Genomic DNA, 16,583 nt, shown 5'->3' on the forward strand with positions numbered 1-16,583 from the left:
GAAAAGAAAAAGAAAAACGTAGCATTCTGTGTGGTCCTTGACAGTTCAAAAACATTATCAAGGTGCAAGCTTGACAGTTACAAAAGAACTGGCATAGGAAAAGAAGCATACTTCAAAATACAATAAAACAACCCGTTCACAGTTTCTAGTATTTACACAATTGTATATGGTTGTTTGTAATTATAGGCAAACTGACACAGGAAAGTGAGGTAAATGAGGGTAGCCAGGCGGTGCGAAGGCAAGTCTCAAAGCTGAAGTTTGCACTAGAAAACTTCTTGGAAAAATCTTGATCACACTTTATATTACATTGCTCATGAGCAGCGTCAGAAACTAACTGGAAATGATTTACAGAGGCATTAATGATGGCTATTCTTATTCTTTTTATACCCATTTTATTTCAAATAACTTAATTGAAAGGGTCTAAACACAACTAAATCAGCAAAGAATAGAATATTATGAAAACAAATATTACACTACTGTTCAAAAGCTAAGGGTCAGTATGTTTTTCTAAGGTTTTTGAAAAAAGTCTCATCAAGGCTGCATTTATTTGATCAAAAATGCAGTACAACCTTAAAAGAAATGTTGAATAAAAATCTTAAATGTAATTCCTGTGATGGCAAAGCTGAATTTTTAGCAACCCAGTTGTCAATTATGCTTATGCTTAATATTTTTGTGTAAACCATTATTGGTTATCTTTCAGGATAGCAAAAAAATAACTGAATAAAAGTATTTATTTCTTTAAAAAAATAAAAACTCACTGACCCCAAACTTTTGAACAGTAGTAGTGCATGTAACAGATAAAAAAAAATATTTATATACTATATAAAAAAATAATAATAATTTAACACAAGGACATTGTTTTCCACCACATTTTAAATTCTAGGACTTTGTTGTGCCAAGCCCAAATTAATTTCTGACCTTGGACCGGAGTAAATTTCATTACTGTGTGGAGAGACTTGCGGATCCATATAAACACTATTGACTATAGCAGTTCAATTTAGTAACATGTGTAACAGGGACCCTGTAAAATAAAGTGTTACCAAAATCTCTACTCCCATGCAGTTAAAACTATTTCTTAAGCAGAAAGAGTGGCCCATCGCAAGATAAAGTGGGGACTGGTTTTGTTCTCAAAGCAGTCGGTTTTGTGCAAAAAGGCCTGTCATGCGGACGGGGAGTATGAATACAAAAGCTTTAGTGCGTCTAGCAGGCGATGCCGTTGTTAAGGCTTCCAAAAATTACATCCATTACAAAGAATTCACCAATACCTCCAAGAAAAAAACAAAAAAGTACACGGCTCACGAGCAATCTCTTTACCAGCGGCATTTAAATAAGTACAAAATCCACCGTTCGACCTGTAAATATTACCATGTTATTTCTAATGTGGAAAAATAGACATGTGCATAATGTACAAGCAAGAAATATCAGCACTTTGGTGTGGGCTTCAGATTAGCTACCGGCTCATTGTAGCCACGGCTACTGTGCGTCTACCTTCTCCAAGCACCATGCTGAGAAAACAATTATGAATGCGCTATACAGTGGTTCACAGTGGCATGATGAGGGAGGAATCGTCTGCCAAAAACAAACAACGAAGCTTCTATTGGTCCCTGAATCACACATCTTTTACCACAGCTGTGCCAAGAACAACCCTCGTAGGAACAGGCAGGCCAGAAGTTCGCCGTTTAGACAGAATCAGTGACTATCAATACAGTAAGCCCAATATTATCTTACAGTACACAGATTTCTCCCCTTAAAAGTTGTGTAAACAAGCAGGAATGACCTTTAGGATGATAGTTAGTTGCTAAAAACAGACCCGGTGGCCGTCCTCTGTCTTCTGATAATAATTGTTGTTGTCTGAGGTTCCCTGTCCTTGGAGGATCGGTATCTGGGGAGCTTTTCTTTATTTGTGATTCTCCAAGGCTCACTCTGCACATACATTGGCAAGTCAAGGCTCCGGAGTAAGCCATCTTTTTGTCAGTTGTTTGCTTCCTCAATTGGCAATATCATGAACTAGGGCACTGGGGTGACCCTCTCTCTCGACCGCCACATAAAGGCGAGGAGGAAGAGGAGGACGACGACTTGGGTACTTGGTTTTCTATAACACTAAACCAACTTTGAGTTCGGAAATTATTTTGGGGCTTATCTAAAATGATGTGTTCAGACAAGTAAGTGCAGTGTTCAGTCTACGAACTGAAGAAGCCTCCAGCTAGGTCTAGTGTCCACCAGGGGGAGCCCTTCTCTAGAGTAGCGCAACACACGACCTGAGAGATTATTCTGGAAGGTGCAGTGACGTCACCTCTGGCTTCATCTTGAAGTACTGGCTGAAACGGAGAACTGCGTATCTGCAGAAGAAAATATGGTGGTCAAGAGTGAGAATGCATTGTTCAAACCTCAATTATATGGACATTGTTGTTGAGAAGATAAAACTTACCCCAAGAAGTCAAAGTCAATGGTGGAGTACTGAGCCTGGATTAATGCCCACAGTCCCCAGAAGAAATGAGATGCCTGGGGAGAACCAAAACCAAATACCAGGAGGAAAAATTAGGATAGATTTAACTTTGGTAACACTTTATTTTACAGTGTCATTGTTACATGTTACATGTATGCACTGTAGTAATAACTATAAATGATGCATAATTACATGCAACTAACCCTAAATCAAACCCCAATCCTGACCCTAGTCCTATAGTAAATGAAGTTAATTATTAGCACTTAGTACTTTGTATATTTACACTATAACATGGACACCTTAAAATAAAGTGTAACCTTAACTTTTTATTTACTTTTTTCACAGAGGAAGAAATCAGGGTATTGGCAGGTAAAGCTCAAAGAGAAATGTCATACTGTATACAAATAAAAAAGAATAATATATATATATTCATATCAGCGTTGTCAATAAAAATAATTTTCGGTAATTTAAATAATGCTTCAGTATTAGATGAAAAACTTTGCAACATGGCAACTAACATAAAACATCAAATAAAATAAAAATGACAAAAGCACATAAAATTAAAAACTGATCATATAAAAATAAAATGTATTTCAAAGTATTAATAAATATAGTATATAAATATAACACTATTTTAAACAATGTATGTAAATGATCACTGATTTATATATTACATATGAAACTATTTAGAACCACAAAGAATTTTGGCTTTATTTAAGTAAAGAAAATCTAGACATAATTATATTTATTTTATACAAATGCTACCCTAATATATATATATATATATATATATATATATACATAAAATGTTATTTTTTTTTATTTTTTTTTGCATTAAGATGACGAGGTGGGCACTTAACTGTTATAACTAAAACAGGCTTCATTTAATAAATATATTAATATTTATTTAAAAAAGAAATTCTTAATGTTTTATTTTGATTTCGGGCTAAAATAAGACTCAGAAATCTTCTAGACAGGCTTTGTTGGATTCACCCTGACACTGGAGTTAACTGTGACCGATTGTATGTTGTATTGTTGCTTGGAAACATTTGACCCACGCCTTTCTGAGCAAAGACTGCTTCCTTTTAGTGGAGCCATTAAAAAAGGAAAAAAGATAACTGCATGGAAGTTATTTGTGTTGATTCTGGATCACTGACAGCAAAGTAAAAGCTTATAAAATGTGGCATATATATATAAAAGCCCTTCTGATGAGACTGAATCACTCCTGCCATCATGTGAGTAAAGATCACGGGTTTGCTGGCCTATAATAAAGTCTCTATCCTGTTTTTCACTCAACTGCACAGAATAAATGTTTGTCTCCGCCAGATCCAAGGGTCCTGAACCCCCTCAAACACTCTCTGAGCATATTCAGACCATCTTTTATAAAACTCCATGTCTCCTGGCCGAAGCATGTGAAGATGGTTTGTAAACCTTTAGGTGCCACACTAAAGCAGAGCTTTAAGAAAAACACGACTGACCTTAAACTTTTGAACAGTAATTTTTTTTGTCTCTTATGCTCAACAAGGCTGTATTTATTTGATCAAAATGCAGTATAAACAGTAATATTGTGATATATTATTATAATTTAAAATATTTTTTTTCTGTTTGAATATATTCTAAAATGTCATTTATTTCTGTGATGGCAAAGTTGAATTTTCAGCATCATTACTTCACGCTTCAGTGTCACATGATCCTTCAGAAATCATTCTAATATGCTGATTTGATGCACAAGAAACATTTCTTATTGTTATCAATGTTGAAAACAGTTGTGGTGCTTAATATTTTTGTGGAAACCGTCATGCATGTTTTTTTCTCAAAAGAACAGCATTTATTTGAAATGTTTTGTAAGAATATTAATGTCTTTACTCTCACTTGATCAATTTAACGGATCCTTGCTGAATAAAAATATGAATTTCTTTCAATTAAAAAAAAAAAATACTGACCCTAAACTATTGAATGGTAGGGTGTATAAATCATAAATTATTATGTGAACAATTTCTGTAAATTTTCTATTGATTTCCTCTTTGTAGCCATTTAAAGGGGTCATATAATGGTGCATGCACTTTTACAAGTTGATTGTACTGAAATGTGTGTTGGCAGTGTCTGTACACAACCATCATATAATAATAAAAATCCATCCAGTGGTTTTGTTTTAATCTCCTTATATGTTTTCCCCTGCCTCAAATCGAGCCGTTCGACCGTGTGACGTCACACGCTCGGAAGCCCCTCCCACGATTGTTGATTGACAGGAGCGTCTCAACACAGACCCGCCCTCGCGGGTGAGATCAGCTCCATGAGAGAGCTGTCAATCATAGTCTGCGCGGACCGGCGCGGTCATTGTTGACATGCTGGAGCACTGTCTATGAGCAGAATGGCGTCTAAGCGATTGTGGTGTTCTGTTCTTGGGTGTAATAACGAACACAGCAGTCATTTTAATGTTCCTAAATCCGAACCGCTGAAGACGCAGTGGCTGAGTTTGTTTTCGAAGGGAATATTCCCCACGAGCAACGTCAATGCTTTCATGTTTGCGCGAATCATTTCTCACCAGACTGCTTTATAAACGAGGATCAGTATAAAGCTGGATTTGCTAAGCTGCTGCTCATGAAAAATGGATCGGTAGCTGCTACCAGATATTCGTGTTCCTGCTGAATCTCCAGAAGAACGGAAGTGAGTGTAACGTTTTATTAAACTTTATATTAATATATTAATCTTTGCAAATCGCTAGCTGCACGCTTCACAATGAATGCGTCTAAGGTTTACACTCAGGGTACATTACGGCATGTTTTCTATGTATGACGTTCTCAATATAATTCATAATCCCACGTTTATACTGAACAACGCGTTATGGTTATTGAGTTACAAATGGTGTACGCCAGAGCTCTGGTGTACGCATAGAACAGAGGGGCGGAGTCAGCAAAGCTCATGATCATTTAAAGTCATATACACTGAAACGGCGTGCTGAAAAAAGAGCTGTTTTTGACCAGGTAAAATAAGTGTTTTCTTACAATACTAATGAGAATTTTTAATTAAAGTATATTACAAACTTTTAATTTAGACCCTAAAGAATCATATTAGCTTGTACAAAAATGGCATTATATGACCCCTTTAAGGCTTTATCAGCTTTTTACACACTATCTTTTTTTCTTTTCAGCATCTTTACACAACTAACTCATATCAACCAAAATTACCTTTGTTTGACATTATATCATCTAAATGACATAATATAGGTAGATTTTTAGATCATGTATTCTGATCAGCCATTTATGATTAATACAGGCATAATCCAGCTGTCTTATTCAGTAATTATGGCTAAATCTGTTTATGGCAGGTTAGTGCGCTTACATTACGCCTACAGAATCAGAAAATGCCCATATTCTGATTAATATAATATTCTTGGGCATCGCTTCGGTTTTCTCTAGGCTTTCATATAAGGAAAGGAATCCAAAATATAGGGAACAAAACACGCTGTGTTTTGCAACAAAACACACTGTGGCATTCCTCTGGCATTTGTTTTAGCGTCTCTCAAGGTCCCTCTCAGGGACAGGGAGAGAGAACGGTGCCTCCTTCAGTTTTGTTCGCCATATCTGAAAGCCAGAGGATACATTTTTTCTTTGAGGGCTTTTTCGCCCCTCCCGACAAACTGGAAATTAAAACATGTCTGCCTGCTTTTAACACGTCTATTGATCACAATAACTGAACTGTGAGAGTAAACTGGATATTCAATTAGTTTTCCTCTCTGAAGTAAATAACATCATCAAGCAAGGACTAAAGAGCAGGTGTGCGACTCAATCGTCAACGAATGACCTGCACGCACACACACACACACCCACCCAGAGGTCCTCTTATTAGATGCCTGCGAATCTCTATAAAGGTGTGCAGGATGTCAAGGCTCCTACCCTGACTACTTGCGATCACTATTCATACCTCGGTCTACATTTCAAGCGTCACTCTAATGCAGACCATCTACCTGCTAAATTGTTAAACCGCTCACGGTGTTCCAGTTTGCTTTGTAAAATGCATTAAAGAAAGTAATTAAATTGAAAAAACAAAAGCCTGATGTTTAGTTTGGCAGGGTGCAGATGGATCAAAATGCGTCACGATTCCAGACAGTGGCGGATAAATCCAGTTTCAACTCACCAAGGCGAAGCGGTTGACTTGCACGTACAGCAACTCCACTTCAGTGTTGGAGACCTGTGTGCCCTGTGATTTGTACTCCTTGTAGGCCTCCAGATAGGACCGGAGCCACTGCAACTGGAGCTCTCGCCCAGGATAATGGGTGTAGTCCACCTCATTCAGACCTGTCAATCACAAGGCAGCCACACCCACAACCATTCACATTAGAAATCTTTGGTTAAGCACGTTAGAATAGCTTCATTTTCAGGTCATATAGCATTACCTGCAAATTCATTGAAGTGATTCCCAATGTCATAGGCTTGGTAATTGTACCCAGCATATTCGTAGTCAATGAATTTGACATTTCCTGCAGGAGGGGAAACAAATAGGAATTTGTTTAGAAAAGCTCATGGGCATTGCCTTCTTAACCCTTGTTCTTTTTTTTTACTGTAACAATCTATTGCCTGTATTAGCAAACCAACACTACATGGACATTTTCTGCTATTTACATGACTGATCAAATCACATCTGGGAAAAGGAGTAAGGATTTGCATTCTGGTGCAAGACAACAAAGAATAAACAAATGACAGAAAGAGAATAAGACATGGGGACAGATTTCATGCACTCATAGCATGCATGTGGAATAAAACCAGCATGCTATATTTAGGTGATTTTTCAATTAGGGACACTTTAAGTTTAAACAGCAAATATATCATTTTATTTTTTCCACATCCAGTCAGAATAAACTGATCAAGGCTATTGGATGATTTTGATTTTATGTGTGAGATTTTATGTATTGGTTTTTCACGTTTTGGGCAAAAACATGTATATATAGTTTCTGAATTAAAATTCTCAAATTCTGATCATTTTGGAAATTATGCCAAAAATAGCTACTCTCTCTCAGATCACAATGCAACGTTCTACCAATGTTCATTATACCAGTATAAACCAGACGCTACCCTGTCACGTCTCATTTCCACATAAATAAAAATGTCCCTGATTTGAACACTTTTCTTAATTTATAATGGGGGTGAAATTAAAAAGTTTAGGTGTAGGGGGAATTGCAAAATTGACAATACAATTTGTTAATAATATAAAAATTATAATCCATCTTTTAAAACTAAAATAGCATGTTTTTAATTTTAAAAAAGTGGATCTAATTGATGAATCACTCATTTACATGAGCCCGCTGAGAGGAAAAGTGAAAAACTTGCAATCAGTTTGTCAAAGGAACATGTGTATTATCAGAATCATGGTCAGAATCAGAATTATTATTATTCATTTTAGGGTATTTTCAAATGAAAATAAACAATTCAAAATTTGGCAAGTCATTGCAAGTTTTTGACCGTTTCCAGGAAATCTCTTGGCTGGTAAAAGAAAGTGCGCCTTGCGCAAACAGTCTTCTGCTCTACACTGTTAAACAGTGAAAGGAAAAAGAGTGAAATAAAAATGAAGAAAGGCAAAGAATGGATAAACAATTCAGGTTAAAGAAAGGTTTACAGCTTTAGAAAATGCATAAAAGACAGCTGTACTGTAAGTAGGCCCAGGGCTGGAAAGACAGAGGAGGTAAAGGAGAGAAAATGGGCGACTTCGCCATCTAGTGGCACATAGTCTGTATAGCAGTGGTCTAGCAAGCAATGATTTGATTGGTCAGGTGATGTGAACAGTGTTGACTTCAGAATACAAAGCCTTACTCCTCTCGGTCTACATATGTGTAATGTATTATTCGTTAAATCACTGCCTGATAAGTTACATGTAACATTAGTGCACCTAATGTGTGTTTATGGCCTTTATGGCCTTGCATATGGCCAGTGCTCTAGAGCTTATGGTGTGTAAAAAAGTTTGATTGACATTGGACAGAAGTGTTGGTCTACAGAAAGAGACACGTGAGGTGGTTACCGGACCCGGTGGCGTCCTAGCGGGACACACTGAACACCTCCAGTCAGTGGCTATAGCCCTGTGCAGCAGATGAAGAGATTTGGGCAAACTCACATCTGTCACAGAACACACACAGCTTCACTGCAGAGAGGCCATTGGGCACCTCCCCCTTTAAGAACAAACACGGCTCATCTCATAAACGCACACCCCCACCACACAGCATCCCCATTGGTCGATTAGCCATCCAATGAGGCCCCCCCAAGTTACTGGCTCTATGCAAATGCCACGATGGCTTCCTGTGCAGCTCGAGCCTGTGGGACTCTCAAACTTATTTGACTCCAAAGTGTCAACGAAAGACATGAAAAACAAAAACAAGTATGCCCTCAGACTGTTGCGTAACGCTCCCGGCTCTTGCCTTCTATAGGTCTCGGCGTGAAGGGGAGGGGGCTGAGTGTGCAGGGTTGTCAAAAACTTAAACATTTTACTGTCAAAACTTCCTCCCACCCCTCAGTTTGTGTTAAAAGCGAGTTGGAGGAAGTGGCTTGGCTTTTTTTCTGAAAACAGAGCCTCCTTCCTCTCTCAAAATTCAAATACAAACAAGTGCCCAAGGTCGTAGCTGCCTCCAAGCCCTGTTCCCGAAGCAGATTTCCATGACCCAATCTGTAATCGTGTGTTGTGAATAATTTACTGCTCCAAGAACAGTTTTTAGGGGCAACTGATACCTTTAGGGCAACTGATACATGCTGGTCACGTGATAATCGGTTTGAAAGCCTCAAAAAAAAGAGAAAAAAAAGGTGAGAGACAGGAACTACACGTTCTCACACTACTACTGTGGCAGAGCAGCCATTTTCTCATGCTTCCATGTGGGTCATTCCTGTTATGCTGATGATTTTATTTTTCCCAATCATATATGTCCTCCTGATATATTGGATCAAATATAAAGCCCACTTTATGGTGGAAATCAATTAATAATTTAAATTTTTTTTTTTTTTTTTTTTTTTTTACACCTTAAAGATCTTGACAAAAATGTCAACATCCACTCAAATCATCAAATATATCAAAAATATATTAATAAAACTGTTAATAATACCAATTGCAATTTTCCTTATCTAATTTAGGTTTCAAATAAGCATGGTATAACATAAAACATTAAAAACATATTATTTTCCTTTCTGTTTCTTTTCTTGCCATTGTATAAATAAAGCTGAAGTGAACTACGCCTGACCACAGCATATTTATGAAAGTCTGGTATAGCGTTTTATTGAAATACTTCCTTATTTCTTAAAATATATTCACAGAAATGAAAAAGGACTGAAAACATTCTGCATAACAGGAATGACCGGAGTCACACCCTCTCACTCTCCATCCTGTGGCTCAGGTAGCGCAGACAGTCGCCAGTCTCTACATCATGAAGAGAGTAAACAGCATCACAGCAACATTCCCCAAAGCAAACAAAAACACACTTTTGCTTTTGATTTTCAAGAACAGAAAACACATTTTATGGAAACCAGTGGATTCTCCTGATCCCTTGATGAAATTGGATGAGAATGTAATTTGACCATCCTTTAGGAAAGGTCATCCACGCTATATTTCAGAGGTGAAAACACTGAATTGAAGCCTACCTTAGGCAGGGGGGTTGGGGAAACAAACGCTGTGGCTCAAGGAGGCTGTTGGGGTTTGTAGGACTCACCTTCCTTTTGGTTGTAGATGATGTTCTTACAGAGCAGATCGTTGTGACAGAGAACGACTGGGGAACCCAGTTTAGAAAGGTTCTGCTGAAGCCAGATCATCTCGTCTCTAAGACACGCGGAGCTGGGCACCTCACTGTTCAGCCTGGGCACAAATGACACATACATGCATTCAGAAAACACAAACAAGCTTCTGTGTTCCAGTGTGATTCATTCAATTAAGGCACATTGTACCCATACCTGCCTTACTCAGTCAGATAAAGACCTTCATTTCCGGGTCTGATGCAAGACTACTTCAAAAAATGATTGTCTATAAATAGTAAAGTAACCACAGAGACACTGTATGGGCATGTAATCTGTTGTCACAGAGGCAGAATCCGTTATTGTGCAACAACCAAAGGCATGAATATAATCCATTTTTAATCCTACACTAAATTCAAACCGACCTGAACTATTTATTTTGCTCAAACTTGACTTGGACTATCACTCTAGCAACATGCATAGGAATGTGGTAAAGAAAACAAACAAACTCCATGTCCCAGTTTTGCACGTACAAGGCAAGCACCACTCACATTTCCTGCAGACAATGTACAAATTTAGTTGCATCTGCAAAAATTGTCCAAAAGACATTTTATGGGTATTTCTGACATTAGAGAGCCAGTGACTTTAAATCTAATTGTAAAACAGTATTTCAGAACAGCCTATTGACTTTTCAATTTCTCTTTTTTGATAAGCATGTTTGTTTTATAATTGATTTTTTTTTCTTTCTTTATTATCTTGCCTTGTCTTTTAGTCGTCTTATGTAAAGCACATTCAGAAGCTATCTTTAAAAGGAGTTATTTTTAAAATATTATTAAAGATTATTTCTGCTAAATGAATTTTGTTTGTTTTTTAATGTGTGTTTTTCTGAACTTGCTCCTGTGCAAACACATGTTTCTGTGCCAGGATGAGTCATGTAGCATTGGGAGGATTTTCAAACCACAGTGTAAGCAAAGCATATTTTCTTTATGTATTTTATTTTCTGTACGTCATAGCAAGTGAAGTTGAGATCTCAACCTCTTTGTATTGCAAATTTCAGGGTGTCACAAGCCTAAGGCTGTTACTCTACTCTGTTCTGCTTTGCTGAAAAAAAAAAAACACCCAAGCATAATTTCACCATATATACGGCTTTAAAAACAATCCTTAAATTTAAAGCTCACCTCTGGTCCATCTCAGGGTCCTCAAAATGTGTAGGAACGAGAGAAAAGTACTTGCTCATTCTCAGCCAGAGGTCTGACTGGGGCACCCAGCCGTTGTGGGCATGTATGGCATGATATTTTGCCATCTGTCTTGCAATGCTCCTGTAAACAAATAAAATCTGATTATTTTCAGGTTTAGTTTCAATTTTCATTTTTGAACTCTACAGTATGTAATATACTTACAAACCGTTCAAAAGTTTGGGGTCGGTACGATTTTGATTTAGTCTCTTATGCTCACCCCCCAAGGCTGCATTTATTGGGTCAAAAATACAGTGAAAACAGTAATATTGTCAAATATAACTACAAAAAAAAAAAAAAAAAAAGTTTTTTATTTTAATAGATTTTAAAATGACATTTATTCCTCTGATGGCGAAGCTTAATTTTTAGTAGCCAGTCTTCAGTGTCACTTGATCCTTCAGAAATCATTCTAATATGCTGATTTGGTGCTTAAGAAACCTTTTTTATTATTATTAATGTTGAAAACAGTTGTGCTGAAGAACATTTATTTGAAAATAGAAATGTTTTGTAATGTTATAAATGTCTCTTATGATCAATTTAATGCTGAATAAAAGCATTCATTTTTAACCAACCCCAAACTTTTATATACAGTGCATTTAAAATAGTTTAACCGCCAACATTTTATCACGTCATCACCCTGCTAACACAGTAGCCTTGTTCTCTCACAGCTGTCTGAGACCCGACACGTCTTGGCAGGAGGCCTGGGTCAGTGTGCGAGAGAAAGAGTGGAGTGCGTCATTCATGTCTTAAGGGATTGCTGGGTAAGGTTTGGGGTTATGAGACAAGTGTCTGTCTAGTTGGAGGTCAACGCCAGTATCTCCATCTCTGTCACGCCGTCCTGAATCAATTAGGTCTGATCACTTGAACATACAGTTTCTAACCTGAAGACGGCGGAGCTGCGGATGTGCTCGGGCTCCAGGGCCACACCCTCCAGAAACTCATAGCACAGGCCATTGTTGAAGGTGCAGTAGAGACGTGGAGCGCACCGGTGTGCCTGCAGGACGCGGAAGCTCTTCACTTCGTTTTCACGGTCCACAAACAGTTCCGTCTTGTTCCCGTAGACCCGTACCAGGACCACTTCCTGCATGGACCCACCGACGTAACAGCCAATCAGCTTGTTTGTGATGCCGTCGGTGAAAAACTGCAGAAAGAGGAAGAAAAAAAGTAAAGAGGTCATCTTTTTCAGCTCGCTCAGATGGTTTGAGGTTAACCGTTCGTTATGATGTTCATTAAAAGACTCTTTGTTGGCATCAGCATCACATGCCTCGAGTTCCTTTTAGGTTTTTTCGCCACTTGATCAGATCAATGCAAAATGTATACAAAAAAGATGAATCACCAAAACTCAACGTAACCAAAACAACTAATTTATTTCGGATCAAAACCAGCACAAAAGCTGGTGCATTCAGTGTGACCGAGCTGAAGAAATTTGCATTGTCTACTAATGGAGTGTGTTTGGGACACCGAACATTCCAGGCCACAATCATCTGTACTATCTGGGATTGACCGGCAGTGGGCGGAACGTCAGGAATTTGATTTCTGCCAGGGTCAGAGCCTGGCATGTGCTGAGCCCTCAATTTTGTTTCAAAGTTGATGAAAACAACCCAATACATATCTAGTTTCCCTCCCACATGCGAGCGAAGTGACACACCCCTACCAACTCTGTTTATACAAGGAAACACTGTTCCGCACCTCAGGCTAAAAAGTGTTCAGCTTACAAGAATATTATTACAGACTGCTGACTTCTCATCGGAATGGAGCCTTCGGATGTGGGGTTTACACTATAATGGGGAAGTGACTTCATTGGGGTTTATTCGTAACTTAAAGGGACAGATGTCGCTCAAAAACCTGTATAGTTTTTGAATTAATATATTTTGAAGAATATCTTAGGGTTTTTTTCATACTGTGAAGATCAATAGGATGTTGTTTGGATGCTCTTCAAAAACCAAAGAATTACTCTGGCAAAATCATTGTATGACCAATAAAGCACCAATTAGGCCCTAAATGATGGAAATTTCCAAGCGACTCAATCTCGATCCGAAATGCAGAGGACGTTCGATCCAATGCCATTACTAAGCACTTGAAAAACTTGATTCAAGGTGTCTCCCCTGGTGCCCAGCTAAAGAAAAGATTTCTATCACAGTAACAACACCAAGGTGACGGAAACCTGAACCGTCACATTAAACATGGTTATTGCCGTGGTCAACAGTCAATACATACAGGTTACCCAATTAGTGGAACTGACGTAAAAGCTTCCAAGAAACTGTGAAATGTTGCTTGTCTGGAAAGACCGAAAACGTCAAGGAGAATGAGAAGTCATGTGAAATGTACTTGTTCTTGGAAAACTCCTTCGCTGTACTCTTGATTCCACCCATCTCAGGTCAATCAATCATGTATGAATGCAGTGGGGTGTACAGAGCAGTGTAATGTCACTCCGCCTTTTTGAGTCAGCTGTAAGTATTCACCTAATAGTCTTACAGTAACTTCACTGGATAGCAAACAAATGTCTTTACTTTGACTGTCCTACATAAATATTGACTTCGACCCATTTTAGAAATGAGGAATGCTGTATGACCATAATGCACTGCTACGGGAAGAAAATTTGGAAAATATCTTCCTCATACATTTGTCATATAAAACCCACCCAGATTTTCTCACTGAAATTAAGTTAAACAAATATCACTTTATAATAACTTTCATTAAGAACATTACCTAGCATTACTAACGAAGGATTTTTTTTTTTTTTAAATGTCGGTAACACTTTATTTTACAGTGCCCTTGTTACAAGTAGTTACTATTGTAATTACTATAAATTGTGCATAATTACATGCAACTAACCCTAATCCTAACCTGATATCTTGTTAATATTATTATTACTCAGTACTTGAATGTTTAATTATACTGTAAAATGGACACCTTAAAATAAAGTGTAACCAAAATGTCTGTTTCCAGTGCATTCATGCCTCATCAATTGGTTCTAGTACCTAAACAGTACTAGCTAAACTGCAATTAGACAACTATTGGGACAGAATTAAGTACCTAAACATAATGAATAGTTAGTAAAACTAGAATAGGTATACCAGCAACTATTGTAATACACTAATAACAAAAAAAAATTATATTATAAAAAAAATATTGTTTAATACCTCGGAATCAACCTAAATACATAATGTTTTATGAATTAGATCAGGTATAAATACCTCATTAAGGGAACAATTTCAGCTTACCACTTTATACAGTGTAGAATTTAATGGTGATTTAAATTTGCAATTTGCTACCTGTAGCAATTAAACAAGTACTTGTCACTATTAGGATGTATGGAATATATGGAAGCTTGTTTCCATCACCGATAAAAAAGAAAATAATACATTTTTATCTCACAATTCTGACTTTTTTTCTCACAATTGTGCGTTTATATCACGCAATTCAGACTTTTTTCTCTCCAAATTGTGAGACAAACTCGCAATTGCGAGTTATAAAGTCTGAATTGCGAAATATATACTCGCAGTTCTAAGATATCTCAGAATTCAATTCAATTATTATTTTATGCGAGATATAAATAATAATATAAATAAATGTGCAATTCTGACTTTTTCTTCGCAATTGCAAGGTCATATCCCACAATTCCAACTTTTTTCTGCGAGATATAAACTCACAATTGTGAGTTATGAGGTCATAATTGCGAGACAAACTCAGAATAATGTCAGAATCACAAGTTCATATCTCAAAATTCTGAGAAAACAAGTCAACTACTTGTCAGAATTGTTATATTGAGATATTTACTCGCAATTGTGAGGAAAAAGTCAGAATTGTGAGTTTATATTCTGACTTTATTTCTCAGAATTGCGAGATTTTATTTCTATTGCGAATTTATATCTTGCAATTCTGACTTTATAACTCGCAATTAGGTTTTTATATTTGGCAAATCTGAGAAAAAGTCAGAATTGTGAGATTTAAACTCGCAATTGCAAAAAAATAAAGAAAAAGAGTCCGATTTGTAAAATTCGTAATTTTTTTTATTTTGGGAAACAAATAATTTGGGAAACAAAGCTTCCTTAGGAATAAGTATAGGCTACTAGTAATGAACAATTAGCTAAGAGTAGCTAAATTAAAAATACACTAAGCACTATTGGAATACTTTTTCTAAATTTTTAAGAAGTAATAACATAAAATAGATACTAGGTAGTTTAAAGGAAGAAGTCATAACAAAAAAATACAATGCACAAATTCCAAGGATCCACCACCCACCTTCCTCCCTTTGCATTTCGCTTTATATTTATTACTGTTGCTGTAATTGTACTGGTGCAATAAATACTTTGTAGCATGCAAGAGCAATATATTTTAATGAATGAGTGTTCCAACATAAGCGCTTTGACAGCTCGCATTGGCTGCTGTGTCTCTGCTTAGCGCCATGGTGCGACGGGGTCTAGTATCTGGTGACGCAGCTCACGATTTCAAGGCGCAGCACGCTTAACTTCGCTTTTTGCATTATATAAGACGTTAAACGAGTTGCAGTGAGCACATGCCGACTCTCTGCTCCAGTTGGGGTCGGTGTGCGACCACCCGAATTGTAAGCGACGAGATAAGACATGAGAATTACCTTCAATTTGACCTCAGAAGGTTTCCAGTGGGGTCTGAGCGTCTTGATGAGTTTCAGCGCTCCGGCTCTGTAATCGTGCTCATCTACCGTCACGTCTAATTTAGGAACCGCCGGTGCGCCTTCTGGGACATGGATGTACTTTGCCATTGCTGTTATGTTCGCTGTTGCTGCTCTGAGACGGGGAAGATTCAATGAATGCGATAATGTAAAGCAGGGTGCGGATTTAAGCTCAGGTTCTGCTCGGTTACGCCTCCAGTGGTGATGTTCGATTCGCGAGTCAATCGTTCTTTTCAGTCGGTTCTGTATTACGATTCCACTGAACCGATTCTCTAAATGTGAAAATTTGGTCATTTACTTGATGTGTCATACTGTTCAAAACATTTAGGCCTAAACCTTTTGTTGTTGTTGTTGTTGTTGTATTTAACACAGAAGGAAATGTTCTCAAAAAAGATCCAATGAATAGCCTAAATGAATGGGGATTTTCTTATCCCTGTAATTCTGCAAATATAAAATATTCAATTTATTTTAAAATGATCAGTGGTGTATATAGTGTTTTTGAATCAAATTTTAAATTTATTATTGTTATTAATTGAAGTTTTGTATAT

General features: G+C 37.3%; 1 protein-coding gene across 3 annotated transcripts; it reads right to left on the reverse strand.

Moving 5' to 3' along the window:
• Positions 1 to 360: 360 nt before the first annotated feature.
• etnk1 (ethanolamine kinase 1) lies at positions 361 to 16,245 on the reverse strand. 3 transcript variants are annotated; one of them, XM_056235819.1, is made up of 8 exons: positions 15,979 to 16,241; positions 12,263 to 12,522; positions 11,325 to 11,465; positions 10,128 to 10,270; positions 6,843 to 6,926; positions 6,584 to 6,744; positions 2,429 to 2,502; positions 361 to 2,339 (listed from the first exon to the last, which is right to left on the reverse strand). In XM_056235819.1, the coding sequence occupies exons 1-8, from the start codon at positions 16,123 to 16,125 to the stop codon at positions 2,267 to 2,269; spliced, it is 1,083 nt and encodes a 360-aa protein (XP_056091794.1). In that variant the 5' UTR covers positions 16,126 to 16,241; the 3' UTR covers positions 361 to 2,266. The 3 variants fall into 3 exon arrangements, with proteins under 3 accessions (XP_056091794.1, XP_056091796.1, XP_056091795.1); XM_056235821.1 differs by lacking the exons at positions 361 to 2,339; positions 2,429 to 2,502 and adding an exon at positions 8,459 to 8,553 and having other exon boundaries at positions 6,602 to 6,744; positions 15,979 to 16,245; XM_056235820.1 differs by lacking the exons at positions 361 to 2,339; positions 2,429 to 2,502; positions 6,584 to 6,744; positions 6,843 to 6,926 and adding an exon at positions 7,779 to 8,553 and having other exon boundaries at positions 15,979 to 16,245.
• Positions 16,246 to 16,583: the final 338 nt, after the last annotated feature.

Source organism: Rhinichthys klamathensis, unplaced genomic scaffold (assembly GCF_029890125.1).
Source record: "Rhinichthys klamathensis goyatoka isolate OS25496 unplaced genomic scaffold, OSU_Roscu_1.1 h1tg000430l_1, whole genome shotgun sequence".
Taxonomy (NCBI): domain Eukaryota; kingdom Metazoa; phylum Chordata; class Actinopteri; order Cypriniformes; family Leuciscidae; genus Rhinichthys; species Rhinichthys klamathensis.